The following is a 19,902-nucleotide window of genomic DNA, read 5'->3' as shown; positions in this document are numbered from 1 at the left end:
GTGGTAGGGCCGCACTGGTGGATGAGAAAGTGGTCACAAGGGGTATACGCTTGCTGGTATCTTTTTTACTATTACTGGATAGTAATTGATTTCTGGGTATGTTGAGTACCTCCTGTTTTTGTTTGTTGAGTACTCTATAGTCATACCCACGTTCCAAGAATCTTGTGATAACCACATTGAGGGCCTCGTCTAATTGGTCATGGTCGCTGGTAATCCGCGCAATGCGCAGCATCTGGGACCGCGGTAGGCCCTTCTTCAGACTTGGCGCATGGTGGCTGCCATGGTGAAGAAGGGTGTTGCGGTCCGTTGGTTTTGTGAAAACCGTAGTTTGAATTTTACCCTCCATCAGGTGTATAGACACATCAAGATAATTAATTATTGAGGGATGGCATTGCATTGTTAATTTAATAGGGTTGTCAAGAGCATTAATGTTGTTAACAAGTGTAATGAGAGCCTCCTTACTGTCATCCCAAATCAACAATAAATCGTCGATGTATCGACAATAAAATAATATATTTTTTGAAATGTTGGGTTGTGTGAAGAAAAAATTGGATTCTTGAAAAAACATAAAGACATTGGCTAGCGATGGGGCCACGTTGGACCCCATCGCACAGCCGGTTAGCTGTAAATAAAAACAACTGTTGTGAAGAAAATAATTTTTGGTGAGAATAAATTCCAATAGTTCCAGGAACAATGGAATGTCCAAACCGTCGAATCCATTAGAGACGAGGAAAGATCTCATAATGGCAAGTCCTTGGGTGTGGGGGATAACTGTATAAAGATTAGAAACGTCCATTGTGCATAATAATGAGTGAACCGGAATACTTTGTAACTGTTGAAGTTTGATGAGAAGTTGAGTGGTGTCCTTTAGGAAGTGGGGTTGTGACATGACGAGTGGTTGGATAAGTGTATCCAAAAATTGAGATATTGGTTGACAGAGGGAATTACGGGCGGAAATGATGGGGCGGACCGGAGGGTTATTGCTGTCTTTGTGAATCTTCGGAATGGAGTATATGACAGGGGTGATGGGGAACTCGGAGGTCAAGGTTTTGTGAGTCTTTTTACTTATATGCCCTTCTTCCAAGGCATGTTTGAGAATGGCATCCAGTTGTTTCTTAAAGGTGGATGTTGGGTCACCCGGTAGCTTCCTGTAGGTGGTGGCATCGGCCAGATGGGTATCCAGATTTTGGATGTAGATGGCACGATCCTGGACCACTATGCCACCACCTTTGTCCGCCGGTCGTACGATTATATCGTCTCGTTTAGACAATGATTGCAACGCCAGTTGTTCACCCTTTGATAGATTATGGTGATGTCGTGGCTGAACTTTGTCCAGTTGACAAATGGATGAGTCCAGTAAACGGGATAGTGTACGTAACGATGAATTTTGGGAGGGCGGATCAAAGGTGGATTTGCTGTGTTGTCGCAGGAATTCTTGATGTTTATCTGGAATCATGGGCACCGTCTGGTATTGAAAAAATTCTTTAATACGTAAATTTCTATTAAAACGATGGAGGTCTATTTTCCATTCTAAATCTTTGTGGCGATTGGTGGGGACGAAGGATAAGCCCCTGGAGAGGACACTGTGTTCGAGATCTGATAGGGGAGTGGACGACAGATTAAATATCAATTCTTCCGTTTGTTGATGGGCGGTTTGGTGGAGCCTTTGCGTTTGGCCTCCGCGGCGGGTGGGTCTGGCACGGAACCCCCCGTACGGGCCCTGGTGGCGCGGCCTAAAGGGATCCTTGCGGATGATGTCGATGGCTCGTCAGAGTCAGCAAACGCGAAGTCACTGTCGCTATTGGAACCGGCTGGATCACGTCTCGGCTTCCATTGTTGTTTGGGGCGACCTTTGTATCTGGTATTATTAGATTGTGTGCCGCTAAGCCAGCGGTACACACGCGCTTCTTCGTAGTCACTTTGTACAGTGACTAGTTTTTTCTTTTTAAAGCGCTCCAGGTCCACTTTGTAAGTGGCGACTTGGTGCTCCAATTTAGACCACAGGGCCGAATGTTTTTTGTCTTCCAGCGTGCTTTTGTGCAGCGTTTTGAAGGCAGCTATCTTTGATCTGGTGGAGTGAAGGGATTTACCGGCTTCCTCAATCACAAGGATCATGAGGTCCATGCTACATTTGTTTAACACCGAGATCCATTTATAGCAAAACTCTGCGCTGTTGCGCCCTATAGTGGGCGTATTGGAGATTCGGAAGCCCCGAGGTATTTGAGCCTGTCGGTAATATTGGGACAGTGAGGTCCCGTGTAGAAGACAATCGATCTCCTTTTTTTGCATTTTTAGGAGAGCATGATAGATGTCATCAGGGGTGTCTGTCGTTAACTCCGTAACATCAGGTTCATCAAACAGTATGGCCTGGACTTGATCTGTTGAAAGGGACAGCATGTCATTGAGATGTTGCTGCAATTCCACAAAGCTGAGGGGATCTGTCCGGGGTGTAGTGGGTTCCATGATGGGACGGACAATAAGTTGTTGGTGAGGTCCGTTGGTAATTCTGCAGCTGAATCAACTTGATAAAAGGAAAAACGTTTTGAGACCAGTGCCTTGTCACTTAGGGTTCCTGGCGGGGAATCCAAAATACATATATGCAGGCTTAGACCGGCACTTGGTACATTTACTCAGCAGGGGGGTGCCTTCCACAAATAGATATAGGTACGGTATTCAATCAAGTAACATGAAAGAAGACTGGAGGCGGCACTCTCAGTAAAAAAGGTAACGGTGTATTAAATCATCCAAAATATCAAAAACACAGTGAAAAAGAACACAGTGAAAAACGTGTCAGCATTTTGTGTCGACCGTTTCGGAGCATTCGCTCCTTCCTCAAGACTGCTGGCTGTGCAGTAACTCTCAAACAAACATAATGTGCAGAAAACAACAGACATAAAGAACAACTCAGTTTAAATAGTAAAACACACTTACGTGATGTAGGACCCGTGTTGCAGGGAGGATGCAGCTTCCGGCTGCGTGTACACGTGACAGCTGACGTTGAGCCGCCCGTTGTCTAGGTGACCGGCCGGCGTCTGCTTCCCTCTGCTGACGGGAAGAGTGAAGGGACAATCTCTGTGTGCTTAGTGGTCTGTAGCGCGTACAGAGAAAAACACAGAGTTAGTGATGCCGTGTATAAGAAAAAGGGGCAGTAATTGGTATAATGATATAAGTGCGTTATTATAAAAGATTAAAATAGGGGACCCACTACATGCGGATACAACCTGTGTGTGATTCTTGTATGTTAATCACGTTAGTGTGTTTACACATAGGTATATATATGACAGCACTGCTATAAATGCATTATTATCTGGTTGCTGTCAGTTCTATTATTACACATACATTTTACACATACATATTCAACAGTGTAGTAAATTGCAAGGGTACATCGTTAGTTTGGTGCATATAAACATATGTACGGTATGCATATATTAGCATATATTAGCATACTCCATTTTTAAAGGGTTCCTAGGTCTACACCAGTCGACACACGTGTCAATTATGACCGGGACCAATTACTTTAATGTTTTAGAATAGTAGACCTACTGACCACAATTAGAAGGGTGTAGGATCTATAAAACGAGCTATTTAAAGACATCTTGAAAAGATGCATTATAGAAATATATTTAAAGAAGTTTTCTCATTTAGACCATGAGGTGCTACTGAATTTAAAACATGAATCCAGTGAGTTTCACGTTGGAGGAGAGTTTTGAGCCTATTGCCGCCTCGAACAGGTGGGGGGACATGTTCAACTATTTGGTGTCTCAAATCGGCCAGTGAATGTTGGTGGGCCTTAAAGTGGCGGGCCACCGGCTGGTCGATATCTTTACCAGCCAGACAATTTTTAATGGCTGACCGGTGGGCCGTTGCTCGGTCTCGGAAGGGTCGGCTAGTTTGGCCAACATATATAAGTGCACACGGGCATCCCTGCCATCCCTCAATAATTAATTATCTTGATGTGTCTATACACCTGATGGAGGGTAAAATTCAAACTACGGTTTTCACAAAACCAACGGACCGCAACACCCTTCTTCACCATGGCAGCCACCATGCGCCAAGTCTGAAGAAGGGCCTACCGCGGTCCCAGATGCTGCGCATTGCGCGGATTACCAGCGACCATGACCAATTAGACGAGGCCCTCAATGTGGTTATCACAAAATTCTTGGAACGTGGGTATGACTATAGAGTACTCAACAAACAAAAACAGGAGGTACTCAACATACCCAGAAATCAATTACTATCCAGTAATAGTAAAAAAGATACCAGCAAGCGTATACCCCTTGTGACCACTTTCTCATCCACCAGTGCGGCCCTACCACGGGTCTTAAGAGCCACGTGGCCATTGGTCACTAGTGATCGAGACCTCCCATGCTTTTCAAAGACCTCTCTAATGCCCAGCTTTAAAAGAGGACGAAATATACGAGACCTGGTGGTAAAAACGAATCTCACTCCAATCGTCCCCAGTAATACCCAGGTCAAAGCCCCAGGATGTTACAGGTGTCCAACATGCACCGCATGTAGTCACATGGACACGGGCCCGGAGTTCACTCATCCCAAAACTGGTCGCCGTTATAAAATCAAACAGGTTGTCACCTGCACCACGGCCTATGTGGTATACATTATTAAGTGCCCGTGTGCACTTATATATGTTGGCCAAACTAGCCGACCCTTCCGAGACCGAGCAACGGCCCACCGGTCAGCCATTAAAAATTGTCTGGCTGGTAAAGATATCGACCAGCCGGTGGCCCGCCACTTTAAGGCCCACCAACATTCACTGGCCGATTTGAGACACCAAATAGTTGAACATGTCCCCCCACCTGTTCGAGGCGGCAATAGGCTCAAAACTCTCCTCCAACGTGAAACTCACTGGATTCATGTTTTAAATTCAGTAGCACCTCATGGTCTAAATGAGAAAACTTCTTTAAATATATTTCTATAATGCATCTTTTCAAGATGTCTTTAAATAGCTCGTTTTATAGATCCTACACCCTTCTAATTGTGGTCAGTAGGTCTACTATTCTAAAACATTAAAGTAATTGGTCCCGGTCATAATTGACACGTGTGTCGACTGGTGTAGACCTAGGAACCCTTTAAAAATGGAGTATGCTAATATATGCTAATATATGCATACCGTACATATGTTTATATGCACCAAACTAACGATGTACCCTTGCAATTTACTACACTGTTGAATATGTATGTGTAAAATGTATGTGTAATAATAGAACTGACAGCAACCAGATAATAATGCATTTATAGCAGTGCTGTCATATATATACCTATGTGTAAACACACTAACGTGATTAACATACAAGAATCACACACAGGTTGTATCCGCATGTAGTGGGTCCCCTATTTTAATCTTTTATAATAACGCACTTATATCATTATACCAATTACTGCCCCTTTTTCTTATACACGGCATCACTAACTCTGTGTTTTTCTCTGTACGCGCTACAGACCACTAAGCACACAGAGATTGTCCCTTCACTCTTCCCGTCAGCAGAGGGAAGCAGACGCCGGCCGGTCACCTAGACAACGGGCGGCTCAACGTCAGCTGTCACGTGTACACGCAGCCGGAAGCTGCATCCTCCCTGCAACACGGGTCCTACATCACGTAAGTGTGTTTTACTATTTAAACTGAGTTGTTCTTTATGTCTGTTGTTTTCTGCACATTATGTTTGTTTGAGAGTTACTGCACAGCCAGCAGTCTTGAGGAAGGAGCGAATGCTCCGAAACGGTCGACACAAAATGCTGACACGTTTTTCACTGTGTTCTTTTTCACTGTGTTTTTGATATTTTGGATGATTTAATACACCGTTACCTTTTTTACTGAGAGTGCCGCCTCCAGTCTTCTTTCATGTTACTTGATTGAATACCGTACCTATATCTATTTGTGGAAGGCACCCCCCTGCTGAGTAAATGTACCAAGTGCCGGTCTAAGCCTGCATATATGTATTTTGGATTCCCCGCCAGGAACCCTAAGTGACAAGGCACTGGTCTCAAAACGTTTTTCCTTTTATCAAGTTGATTCAGCTGCAGAATTACCAACGGACCTCACCAACAACTTATTGTCCGTCCCATCATGGAACCCACTACACCCCGGACAGATCCCCTCAGCTTTGTGGAATTGCAGCAACATCTCAATGACATGCTGTCCCTTTCAACAGATCAAGTCCAGGCCATACTGTTTGATGAACCTGATGTTACGGAGTTAACGACAGACACCCCTGATGACATCTATCATGCTCTCCTAAAAATGCAAAAAAAGGAGATCGATTGTCTTCTACACGGGACCTCACTGTCCCAATATTACCGACAGGCTCAAATACCTCGGGGCTTCCGAATCTCCAATACGCCCACTATAGGGCGCAACAGCGCAGAGTTTTGCTATAAATGGATCTCGGTGTTAAACAAATGTAGCATGGACCTCATGATCCTTGTGATTGAGGAAGCCGGTAAATCCCTTCACTCCACCAGATCAAAGATAGCTGCCTTCAAAACGCTGCACAAAAGCACGCTGGAAGACAAAAAACATTCGGCCCTGTGGTCTAAATTGGAGCACCAAGTCGCCACTTACAAAGTGGACCTGGAGCGCTTTAAAAAGAAAAAACTAGTCACTGTACAAAGTGACTACGAAGAAGCGCGTGTGTACCGCTGGCTTAGCGGCACACAATCTAATAATACCAGATACAAAGGTCGCCCCAAACAACAATGGAAGCCGAGACGTGATCCAGCCGGTTCTAATAGCGACAGTGACTTCGCGTTTGCTGACTCTGACGAGCCATCGACATCATCCGCAAGGATCCCTTTAGGCCGCGCCACCAGGGCCCGTACGGGGGGTTCCGTGCCAGACCCACCCGCCGCGGAGGCCAAACGCAAAGGCTCCACCAAACCGCCCATCAACAAACGGAAGAATTGATATTTAATCTGTCGTCCACTCCCCTATCAGATCTCGAACACAGTGTCCTCTCCAGGGGCTTATCCTTCGTCCCCACCAATCGCCACAAAGATTTAGAATGGAAAATAGACCTCCATCGTTTTAATAGAAATTTACGTATTAAAGAATTTTTTCAATACCAGACGGTGCCCATGATTCCAGATAAACATCAAGAATTCCTGCGACAACACAGCAAATCCACCTTTGATCCGCCCTCCCAAAATTCATCGTTACGTACACTATCCCGTTTACTGGACTCATCCATTTGTCAACTGGACAAAGTTCAGCCACGACATCACCATAATCTATCAAAGGGTGAACAACTGGCGTTGCAATCATTGTCTAAACGAGACGATATAATCGTACGACCGGCGGACAAAGGTGGTGGCATAGTGGTCCAGGATCGTGCCATCTACATCCAAAATCTGGATACCCATCTGGCCGATGCCACCACCTACAGGAAGCTACCGGGTGACCCAACATCCACCTTTAAGAAACAACTGGATGCCATTCTCAAACATGCCTTGGAAGAAGGGCATATAAGTAAAAAGACTCACAAAACCTTGACCTCCGAGTTCCCCATCACCCCTGTCATATACTCCATTCCGAAGATTCACAAAGACAGCAATAACCCTCCGGTCCGCCCCATCATTTCCGCCCGTAATTCCCTCTGTCAACCAATATCTCAATTTTTGGATACACTTATCCAACCACTCGTCATGTCACAACCCCACTTCCTAAAGGACACCACTCAACTTCTCATCAAACTTCAACAGTTACAAAGTATTCCGGTTCACTCATTATTATGCACAATGGACGTTTCTAATCTTTATACAGTTATCCCCCACACCCAAGGACTTGCCATTATGAGATCTTTCCTCGTCTCTAATGGATTCGACGGTTTGGACATTTCATTGTTCCTGGAACTATTGGAATTTATTCTCACCAAAAATTATTTTCTTCACAACAGTTGTTTTTATTTACAGCTAACCGGCTGTGCGATGGGGTCCAACGTGGCCCCATCGCTAGCCAATGTCTTTATGTTTTTTCAAGAATCCAATTTTTTCTTCACACAACCCAACATTTCAAAAAATATATTATTTTATTGTCGATACATCGACGATTTATTGTTGATTTGGGATGACAGTAAGGAGGCTCTCATTACACTTGTTAACAACATTAATGCTCTTGACAACCCTATTAAATTAACAATGCAATGCCATCCCTCAATAATTAATTATCTTGATGTGTCTATACACCTGATGGAGGGTAAAATTCAAACTACGGTTTTCACAAAACCAACGGACCGCAACACCCTTCTTCACCATGGCAGCCACCATGCGCCAAGTCTGAAGAAGGGCCTACCGCGGTCCCAGATGCTGCGCATTGCGCGGATTACCAGCGACCATGACCAATTAGACGAGGCCCTCAATGTGGTTATCACAAAATTCTTGGAACGTGGGTATGACTATAGAGTACTCAACAAACAAAAACAGGAGGTACTCAACATACCCAGAAATCAATTACTATCCAGTAATAGTAAAAAAGATACCAGCAAGCGTATACCCCTTGTGACCACTTTCTCATCCACCAGTGCGGCCCTACCACGGGTCTTAAGAGCCACGTGGCCATTGGTCACTAGTGATCGAGACCTCCCATGCTTTTCAAAGACCTCTCTAATGCCCAGCTTTAAAAGAGGACGAAATATACGAGACCTGGTGGTAAAAACGAATCTCACTCCAATCGTCCCCAGTAATACCCAGGTCAAAGCCCCAGGATGTTACAGGTGTCCAACATGCACCGCATGTAGTCACATGGACACGGGCCCGGAGTTCACTCATCCCAAAACTGGTCGCCGTTATAAAATCAAACAGGTTGTCACCTGCACCACGGCCTATGTGGTATACATTATTAAGTGCCCGTGTGCACTTATATATGTTGGCCAAACTAGCCGACCCTTCCGAGACCGAGCAACGGCCCACCGGTCAGCCATTAAAAATTGTCTGGCTGGTAAAGATATCGACCAGCCGGTGGCCCGCCACTTTAAGGCCCACCAACATTCACTGGCCGATTTGAGACACCAAATAGTTGAACATGTCCCCCCACCTGTTCGAGGCGGCAATAGGCTCAAAACTCTCCTCCAACGTGAAACTCACTGGATTCATGTTTTAAATTCAGTAGCACCTCATGGTCTAAATGAGAAAACTTCTTTAAATATATTTCTATAATGCATCTTTTCAAGATGTCTTTAAATAGCTCGTTTTATAGATCCTACACCCTTCTAATTGTGGTCAGTAGGTCTACTATTCTAAAACATTAAAGTAATTGGTCCCGGTCATAATTGACACGTGTGTCGACTGGTGTAGACCTAGGAACCCTTTAAAAATGGAGTATGCTAATATATGCTAATATATGCATACCGTACATATGTTTATATGCACCAAACTAACGATGTACCCTTGCAATTTACTACACTGTTGAATATGTATGTGTAAAATGTATGTGTAATAATAGAACTGACAGCAACCAGATAATAATGCATTTATAGCAGTGCTGTCATATATATACCTATGTGTAAACACACTAACGTGATTAACATACAAGAATCACACACAGGTTGTATCCGCATGTAGTGGGTCCCCTATTTTAATCTTTTATAATAACGCACTTATATCATTATACCAATTACTGCCCCTTTTTCTTATACACGGCATCACTAACTCTGTGTTTTTCTCTGTACGCGCTACAGACCACTAAGCACACAGAGATTGTCCCTTCACTCTTCCCGTCAGCAGAGGGAAGCAGACGCCGGCCGGTCACCTAGACAACGGGCGGCTCAACGTCAGCTGTCACGTGTACACGCAGCCGGAAGCTGCATCCTCCCTGCAACACGGGTCCTACATCACGTAAGTGTGTTTTACTATTTAAACTGAGTTGTTCTTTATGTCTGTTGTTTTCTGCACATTATGTTTGTTTGAGAGTTACTGCACAGCCAGCAGTCTTGAGGAAGGAGCGAATGCTCCGAAACGGTCGACACAAAATGCTGACACGTTTTTCACTGTGTTCTTTTTCACTGTGTTTTTGATATTTTGGATGATTTAATACACCGTTACCTTTTTTACTGAGAGTGCCGCCTCCAGTCTTCTTTCATGTTACTTGATTGAATACCGTACCTATATATATATATATATATATATATATATATATATATAGCTACCTGGAATCTGTATCTTTCAGGTAGCGATATTCCCCAGTAGGACCTCATTTTTGGAGGGACAGTTTCAGAAGATTCCATATGGACAGTTAGACCCATTGAAGTCTGCAGAGACCAGGCACCTCCGCATCGCCGGCTCCCCCAAGCCGCTGCTTGTGCTGCAGTGCCATTGTTACGCCATTGGTGCTGAGCCATGTACAGTAGTCGCACCACAGTACTTACCCAGAGCAGCAGTAGCTTTTCCAACCACGTAGATGCACTTAGAATTCCATTGAGCTTTTAGAGAATGTTCCCAGTCTAGAGAAACGAGACACAAGATAAATAAGCAATGGGGAAACCAGGTGTGACACAGAACCTACAGCATTACCACCATCGTAAAAAAAACAAAAAGGGCTGTCAGCGGAAAATAAATGTGTAGCGGATTTTGTTGGGATTTAAAATATAATCCATAGTCTTTGGTGGGTAAGAAGCAAACTAAAAGCCACAAAATAATGACATCTGCCAGTAGAAGAAACATGTAACGTTCTTAATGAACATATTTACACGCATAAAGCATGTTATGTTGTTAGTGCAGTTCAGTATAGAAAGTATACGAGATCCAAATTCATGCAACTGACTTTCTTTCAGGAGGAGCGCCGGTACTGCAGCAGACAGAAGGATCTGCTGGTCCCGGTGGGACGGCACTGCAGCACCAGATGCGGTGGCGGCAGGGGCTGTAACAATAGCTTCTGCGCCCAAACATGCCTAGCGACTCCAAGCCACCGCGGGGTCTGCGGAGCTACACTTACGCCAGTGGAAGACACCAACATTCCATATGAGGGGAGACTATAACTTTTTATAGAGTGCACTTAATAAACGATCGTTAAAAGCGGATTAGTTGCTATGGGCAACTTCTAAAAGTTCTATAACTGTCCTCTGGGTACTATAAGAACATGTATCCCAGTCAGGAGTGCACCAATAGAGAAGGGGGCCTGCATACAGCCTGTGTCTGGGGGCCCCTCCCTCCTCTCTAGCCAATAGCTCCGCTCTGAGCAGTAGTAGACTCTGGTGCTGTGTAGTAGACTGACACAGCACCAGAGTCTACTAGTGCATGTCTAGTACTAGTGCGCATGCACAGGTGTCTGAGGAAACGGCACCGTGAACGTTCTCCCGGTGATTTTGCAGCTCTGCTGACACTGGACCCTGGAAAGCTAAGTATAGAAGAAATGGGTGCAGGAAGTACGGTGTGAGCCCCCCTAGACCAAGGGGACTGTGTGCACAGTACCCATTAATGATGCCATTGATCCCAGAGCTCTATAGGTACACAATATAAACAGGCCTATTTTCACAATCTTGTCGTAGTTTCGCTGAAACAGGGGACATTCTGAAAGTTTTGGTTTTATTTAGTCTTTCAACAATGTCCTTGATTCCGGGGTGTTGACGTGTAGTTTCAAAAATGACAGTTAAGAGCTGGTTGGTTGGTATTTTATCTTCATCCACTTTTTTTTTAGCTCCAAGGCTTAGTAAAAAACCTTAGAGTCACTTAAGGCCAATGGTGTCTTACCCACAGCACATTTGCACTGTGGGCGCACCATGTGGCAGCACCACCCAGGGGCGCCGACAGGTCGTCCGGCCCCAGGTAAAATGGAAGGGCCTCCAGGAGGGGGGCGTGGATACACCCTTGTGAAAAAAATATAATAAACAAGAGGGAGAGAGAGGACAGGCTGGTGCTGCCCCTGCCTCTCTCTCCAGCTCTGCAGCCTGTCATCTCTCTCCCCACTGCCCAGCTTCCTGCAATGGGGGAGGGAGGAGTGGGACCCAGGACCCTCCAGCAGTTCCGGGCCCGGGTAAAAAGCACCCACTAACCCCCCTCTCTACGCCTCTAGCACCACTCGCACGGCTGCTCGACGCTGCCCTTCTGCAGCTACCCGCTGCTGCTCACTGCCAACTATATGCTTGCTGCTCACTGTTTGCTATCCCCTCACCCGCTGCCCCCCAATGATTGGCTCCGGGTGGCTGGAAATCGTGTGAAAAATGGGCCATATCATGTTATTGTATGGGCACCTTTAGTTTAGATTTGCATGGTTCAATAGTCGTAGTTATTTCTGCAGAAATCGAGTGACTCTTAATCCTGGCGTGTTAGTGACAGTTAATTTTGCCATCCATGATATTACAGATACGGTACATTCTCTCCTCTCCTAATTTCATTATCCAAGGTGCCGTTTCCCATATGCAGAATTAATGCTTTCATTGGCTATTAAGGCGGGGGGGAGGGAAGCATAAAAAAAAAAAAAGACAGCAGCTAATTTTGTGCGAGAGTTCTAATAACCCCGTACAACATATTAGTAATGATTAAAATTGTAATGGAGTGCGATTTTTCAAGCTAAAATCAAAGGCCTAATTAAAAATCTAAATTAGACGGCAATATTAAATTTTCCAAGGAGGTTAATTTACAATAATTCCTTAAGTGGGACACTATAATTGAAAACAAAACACTGTTATCTTTAATTAGAAGTTGACATCGCAGGCTTATTGGAAATATCACCATGCACCATCGCTAAGCAAGCTCTGGACAACTGCGCTAATAGATGAGGGTCCCCCCACATTATAGTTATTAACGTATGGTAAACGTGCTGCAATTACAGTAGCTGCCATGTGACATAAATGTGTTACAATATGGGGATCGGTAAGCTGCGAACATCGAGAATGTACAAAGTAAGATGTACAATAGATCAAAATTAAGTGGGGACTTTTGAACTTAGACCTTTGATGGTCACAAGGGATGTTGCTATGGTCAACGGTAGGATTGTTTGCCCTTATGAACATTCCATGTGAAATGTTACTTACAAGTTTTTTGTTTTCTTGCATCATATAAACACTTTAAAAAAAATGATTTTTAAACACACATAATGGTTTTGGTTGTCAGTGAAGGTAGCCTGTAACAAGTGATGCGTAACCTGCCACCCACACTCTGTACTCCATCTGTTGGCAGATGGTACTAATTCCAATGTAGGCGCACGGTCTTCTCCATCCTCAATAACTGTCAGGAGTTTGTGTAGGCCTAACACATCGCATGAGCGGCACATTGCATGATGTTGCCCCAGTGTAATGCAATCATGCAGACGGAGAATGTAGGTACAATGAAACCGAAACATCTGTATAAGCACATCTTCCGCCAATGCGTCCAGGTTCTAACGAGGAATATGCAGCCTCTGAGGTACCTGCACATGCTGCTGCTGATGTTTCATGACACCGGCCAGTGCCGTCTTTCCCATTGGGCTTAATGGGCAGTTGCCCAGGGGCCCAAGGATTTACAGGCCCACCCCAATGGGAAAGACGGCACTGATCCGGGGAGCGGCTGCGGGGTCCAGGCAGCGGGGATCCGGGCAGCTGCGGCTGTGAGCTTGTAGCACTATATGCCGGGCGGGAAGCGCTGCTGTATTTGAAAACATATTGAAAAGACCGGCCGGACGCTCATTGGCTGAATTCTCCCAGTGAATTCTTTTGCACATGGCCCCTCGCTGATGGTAAGACAACTCTGACACTGCCGTCTTCATCGATACGTGTGTAAGGACATCAGGTATCCGACAGCCCGCAATGAAAACTTCTAATATCTGAGTAATTTCACATGTGAAAATATTGAAAATGTGAAATACGCCTGGAATTCATGGAGTATTTTTCAGTCGTATTTTTTAACGATTTGTGCCAATTTACACCTAGTATACGTATGTATTTCTACATAGGAATGGTTAGTAAATTTCAAATTAACATGGGAGTAAATGTAAATCACAAGTCCTATTCTTTCGATGGTGTATTTATTCGTATAACTACAGGAATACGAATACGAGTGGTAGTATCGGCCGTAAAAAAACCAAAATACTAATCTACTTTCACATTAGTAAATTTCAAAAATACGAAGACGTTCCCAAATACAAATACGGCAATTCCTACTGTGTTTTGCTTAGTCATTTTCCCCCAATGCGTTCTATAATCCTGTAACAGCCTACAAAAGCCAAGGACACCCCCCCACCCCCCATTGTGCAGCGGAACTCATCTAGGGGTTTATTCTAGTTCATTCTTTCTGACAAAATCCTTCTTAGATGGACAAAACCATGTGCACTGCAGGGGGGCAGATGTAACATGTGCAGAGAGAATTAGATTTGGGTGAGTTATTTTGTTTCTGTGCAGGGAAAATACTGACTGCATGATTTTACACTTCAATATAGATCTCACTTTGAAGAAAAACCCCACCCAAATCTAATTCTCTCTGCACAAGTTACATCTGCCCCACCCGCAGTGCACATGGTTTTGTCCATCTAAGAAGGATTTTGTCAGAAAGAATGGACTAGAATAACCCCCCTAGTTAGAACCTGCACCTTCAATAGTAGAAGAGTTTCTTTAAATGCCACGGGCTTCATAAACTACCACCTCTGGTAAAAATAAGTAAATCTGTGTCCATTGCACACATGTGTGTTGCATTGCTCGTCTGACCATCGTACACGGGTGGAATGAATGACTGCAGTGCACTGGTTAGCAGTTGGCAGTTGGAATTTATAGTGTAAAAAAAACCACAACTTTTGGCACCAAAAGTTTATCATGTTCTTGAGCTACAAACAAAACCCCCCTGGGCCGTTTGAGAACAATTACAATTTACAGGCATTCGGGATGACTGATTTACAATCCCGGGGAGAGCAATAAGGATTGGCCCATCACTGAGAGCTGAGATTAGATGCCAGAGAAGCACTTCCAGTATTTAGGGAACATCACATTAACACGGCCAATTTACTGTAATATATGGTCATTAGATAGGGTGTCTGCCAAGTAATAATCCCACCATACGCTGGGAACGTCATGCAGATTGTCTCAATTCACAACACTGACTAATTGTCATGTAGACAACCTGATAGCATCTCTCCCTAATGAGCCAAGTCCAGCATTAAGGGAAATACTTATTTTTACTTATTTGCTATGATGTACTATTGGCAAATCTCCTGGACAGGGGCACTGATATGAACCCATCCTAGGAACACTGAGAAGTAATTTAATTGCATGGTGATCACAATACTTCCTCTCCCTCCAACCAATACCCCCGCCCCCTCCCCCCACCCCAATTTCCCTCGGTACCATGCAACGGGATGTGTAATTTCTCCCGTCTTTGAAAATAGAAATCAGTGAAAACGGGCTTCTATTTGCATGTGCCACCCGTCCCCGGCAGGCATCGGCGCTGGGCATTCCTATGGGTGATCCCAACCGACGTCCGCCCCTGTCCCACCCTTTACGCTGCATATGGCCCGGCGAGTGTGTAACTCGCTGCGGTCGTTCGCTGTTGGGGTTTGCACATGTACAGAAACGCACAAACCTAGTGTTCATTCTAGCACCCACTGTCTTCGAAAACCCATGCAGTCCCTCTTCCCTGCCTGTGGTGTCGCTGTCTGCTGCAGTGCTTCTAGCACAGTGTGGTCTGTAGATCAGCACTCATATGCAAACCAGACCTGTGCTAGAAACACCACAGCAGACAGCGACACCCCAGGCGGGGAACATGATTTTCAAAGGGGTTTCTTAAGGAGGACCAAGGAAGGAAGCTGCCAACTGACAGAACAAGTGACTCCAGTCTCTGATAAGACCGCATTGAAGTGCACTAGCGGTCGGAGAGGATTGTTCTGGACTGCAAGCAGGATCCCTGTTGTTTTACCTGGATGTTCACTTGAGTATCAAAACCTTAAATATGTGCACATAGTATTATTGAACCTTTAATAACCGGTTATAAACAAAGGAAAATTGATCTAACTGCATGCTGCTACTAACCAACTAACATTGATACTAATGAGGAGTTGTCAAAAGGGAAACAAAAAAACAGCCCTTTCTATTTTTATTTTATGTGTGTAAGTCTTGTCTGTCCCAATGTTGGCCAGATTGTTTAATATATGAAAGTATATACATAAATCATTATGTCTTTTTAATAAAAAATAAATGAATATTTTGCACAGCGCTGTACCATCTTGTTTTTGTCTTGTCCGGTTTTATTAAGGGGTTTGGTAATTCCCCTTAGGCAACAGCTGCAGTGTTTTATATTATCAAATCAGCGCTCAAATATCATTTTGTTTTCTGGGTCTCTGAATCAAACAGCTCTGATTCCCAATGCTCTGCTCATCAGGCAAGGATAGAGATGGGGGAGTGTCATGAAGCCACACCCCCAAAAAATGTGGCCACTCCCCTTTTTCTAGCAGGGATACCTGGGTTAAACTACAGTACAGCCCCAATGAGTCCCTGATTATGACACTGTCGACATGCTCATGTCAACATTACAAATGTCAGCAAAACAAACAATGTATATGCTGGTAAGTAACGCAGGTTCCAATTTCTAACTACTTCCAGGACAGGACAGGACACTTATTTTCCCATCTGAAATTAAATATAAACCAACAAAGAACAAGGATTATTGATGATTCCAGCCTTAATTAAATATGGATTGGATTCCCATGTTGTAATTAAATCTGCAGACTGTTAACAAATGTTAAATAGAAGAGTCCGGTAATAAAAGAACATGTCTGGCTAGAGAATGGTCATACAGTATTGGGGAGATCAGTTCCCCATATAGAACAATTCTTCTCTAGATCTTACTGACCTTCTCTATTGCCGGGCTCCTCCAGGCACAGTCTGACGGCTTCCACTGCTCTCGGGCTGGTGAATATAAGACCCTCATAGTGGTCGGGATGAGACAGCTGTTGTACGGAGACACAGAGAGGCGTGTCAGCAGAGAAATGCAAATACAAGGGCGTGGTGTGATTGGTCGACACTCATGCACATGAAAATATTGAGGGCTGAACTGTCCCAAACCTTCCCGTCTGCAGCCTAACCTTAACACTCACGTCTGCCACTAAACACTAACTCTGGAGTGCTGGTTCCTTGGGGGGGGGGTGCAGCGTCGGCACAATAGATTGCGCTGGGATGGGAACGCTTCCTGGTGCCTCTGGAGTTGGGGGTCGAGCAAGGTCTTGTGAGATCTCCGTGGGAACTGTTGGAGCAGCGGTTCCGGTAGGTATTACCGGCGTCACTGAGGCAGGGATGCTGGGAAGAGGAGATACTGTGACTCCACCACTGAAGCTATGATTGATGCCACTGCCGCCATTGCCAGCACTGTTAGGGCAGTAAGTGGCAGGGTCCCCAGGAAGAGGAGATCCTGTTAGCCCAGGGTGGCTGGAACCCTTAATCAGGCATTATTTATTTATAGTTTCTTATATAGCGCAGCAGATTCCGTTGCGCTTTACAATAGTAAACAGTGATAAAACAAACTGGGTAACAGACAGACTTGGGGGTTAGAGGGCCCTGCTGCTAGCTTACAATCTAAAGGTATATAGGAGGGAAACACAAGGACAGATACCAGTAATAGCATAGCAGTCCCAACAAGTTACAAGTCCAGAAGGGAAGCTATATAATAAATAAGTGCCTCAGAGGGTTATGCGTGTAGAACTTAAATATGATAGGCTCGCCTGAAGAGGTGAGTTTTCAGGGAACGCTTGAAAGTTTGGAGGCTAGCGGAGAGTCTTATTACATCCTAAAATGTATCTATTATAAATTATTGGACTTAATTTAGCAACATTTTAAAAATATATATAATTAATTAAATTCTGTAAAAATAAATTCAACTTACAAGTATATTACCATGACAACCGTAATTATAACAGGCTTCACCCAGCGCCTGACATCTTATGTAAGCAGGAAGTTACTGTAAGATCAGTAATAGGAGGAGGAAAGGGTATACCTTGTCATATAGCTGCTCCAGGGACACAAAGTTAAAGGATAACACAGGGATTAGCGTTGCTTGAAATCCGTATGATGAGAACTCCTAGGAAGGAAAGTCAAGACATTAAGGGGGTTATTCTGATTCACTCGGAAAGGCACAATCACTCTCTAATGGACAAAACCATATGCACTGCAGGTGGGGCTGATGTAACATGTGCAGAGAGAGTTAAGGTGCATACACACTGTACAATTTTATTGACCAATTCCTTTCATCTCGGCCATTCTGAACGAAATTGGTCAAAATATCTTTCAGTGCGTTTGCAACGAATGGTGAATGATGATGAGCATACCCGCCAGTTGTTCATCAAGGTTGTTTGTCAACTGTGCATGCAGCTCAATTTGGACATCTTTCAAAAACAGCCTAAAAACAGTAGCTAGATCTTATTGTCTTTCGTCAACATCTTTCGTCCAGGACAACTGGGTTCAAGGGAAATGTCTTTCAATGACATTGGTAAAAAAAAAATTGTACAGTGTGTATGCACCTTTAGATTTGGGTGGGGGGTGGTACTTGAAACTGATATCTATATTGCAGTGTAAAAATAAAGCAGCCAGTATTTACCTTGCACAGAAACAATAAAACACCAAAATCTAACTTTATCTGCATGTTACTTCTACCCCTCTGCAGTTCACATGGTTTTGTCCATCTAAGAAGGAATTTGCCAGAAGGAGTGAACCAGAATAATCTCCTAAATTATGCAAAAAAAAACGTAATGGGACCCAATCACAGCACATCATAGAGAGTGTAACATATGTCCTAGAAACACGTTACAGCGACAGCGGTTATACGCCATACAGTCTATGCAGACACTGAAGTACTACAACCCCTATTATGTACATCATCTTCACTGGATCTGATAATTGTACTGTTTTTATTCATTTCTAAAGCCTAGAGAAAGAAAATTAATGTAATGTTAACGACGGACATGTAGAAAAAGAGGAACTGGGGTGTCAGACACATGCTATTTGGTCTGATTTATCAGCCTGATCCATTCGAATTGGGTCAAATCGCAGTAGTGTATTTTATCGACACAAAATACCAGCCTCCGTTGTAGGTATCCTAAACATTTATGGGGCTATTTATTAAACAGAAAGAAGTCTAATCTCTGACTATTGTCGATGAAACAACTCAGGTGGGAGAAAGGATCCCCAGGTCTCGTAATAAAAAGTATTCCAATTAGCTTCCCGATTGGGCACAGATGAAAATCTATTTTCAAAGCTAGCCTAACTATCAGTGCAATGAACATTAAAGGTTCCTGCAGTTAAGCAGTGACAGTACTTACTCACCTGGACATAGGGGTCTGAAGCAACATCGCTATTTTTGGGGTCTTTAAGTAACAAGATTTTCATTGTCTTGGAGGAGATCTGAAAACAACAAGGATGACAGTGTTACAGCCGGCAGCATGTGGCCATGCAAACACTCTGCAGCGATCCACTGCTTACATGGGACATAAGCCGTTACTGGCGGCCTGGTGAGATAGGATAAACCAGGGACAGGAGGGGCAGCTCCCCAGTGATAAGGTACAGAACGCTGCTACCATTAGATTACACACAAACAGGACATTCATCACCCTACAGCATGACAGAGACAGGTCTGATGGCCAGTAGTTGTAACATACACCCATCACTTCCCTATGGGCCTGATTCAGAGACATTCAGAAAGCTCCGATATTTGCAGATCTGTTTTTGCAATGTTGGTCACAGTGCCCAAAAGTCACAGCATGCTCAACTGTCCCTATATTCTCAGGACAGTCCTGGTATTGGGGCAACTGTGGTGGTGGGGGAGCGGTACTGTAGTTAGAAGTCCCCCTGTCACTCGCTGATTAGTGGATTAAGCTCTGGGCATATCCCCGTAATGACATAAACTGGGGCGTGGCTTGCCATCCCAGCACTATCTGAGACCACGCCCCCTGGATGGGAGACCACGCCCCTCCATCACAGGCCGCAGCCTTTTTCTACCACTCTCAAGGGT

The 19,902-nt window shown here is 44.4% G+C and overlaps 1 protein-coding gene across 2 annotated transcripts in view; it reads right to left on the bottom strand.

Annotated features, from left to right (window-relative positions):
• UROS (uroporphyrinogen III synthase) overlaps positions 1-19,902 on the bottom strand; it is a 64,672-nt gene that overhangs the window by 42,543 nt on the left and 2,227 nt on the right. Inside the window, exons 2-5 of one of the 2 annotated variants that reach the window (XM_083149531.1) lie at positions 19,218-19,295; positions 17,893-17,976; positions 16,756-16,852; positions 10,374-10,448 (exon numbers count right to left, since the gene is read on the bottom strand). In XM_083149531.1, the coding sequence (XP_083005657.1) occupies positions 10,374-10,448; positions 16,756-16,852; positions 17,893-17,976; positions 19,218-19,280 (319 nt within the window). In that variant the 5' untranslated portion in view covers positions 19,281-19,295. The remainder of the gene's footprint in view (positions 1-10,373; positions 10,449-16,755; positions 16,853-17,892; positions 17,977-19,217; positions 19,296-19,902) is intronic. The other variant, XM_083149532.1, reaches the window with a different exon arrangement.

This window comes from Crinia signifera, chromosome 6, assembly GCF_055691185.1.
Source record: "Crinia signifera chromosome 6, ASM5569118v1, whole genome shotgun sequence".
Lineage (NCBI taxonomy): Eukaryota > Metazoa > Chordata > Amphibia > Anura > Myobatrachidae > Crinia > Crinia signifera.
Note: the sequence above shows the minus strand (reverse complement) of the source record. Positions and strands in the feature narration are given on the sequence as shown.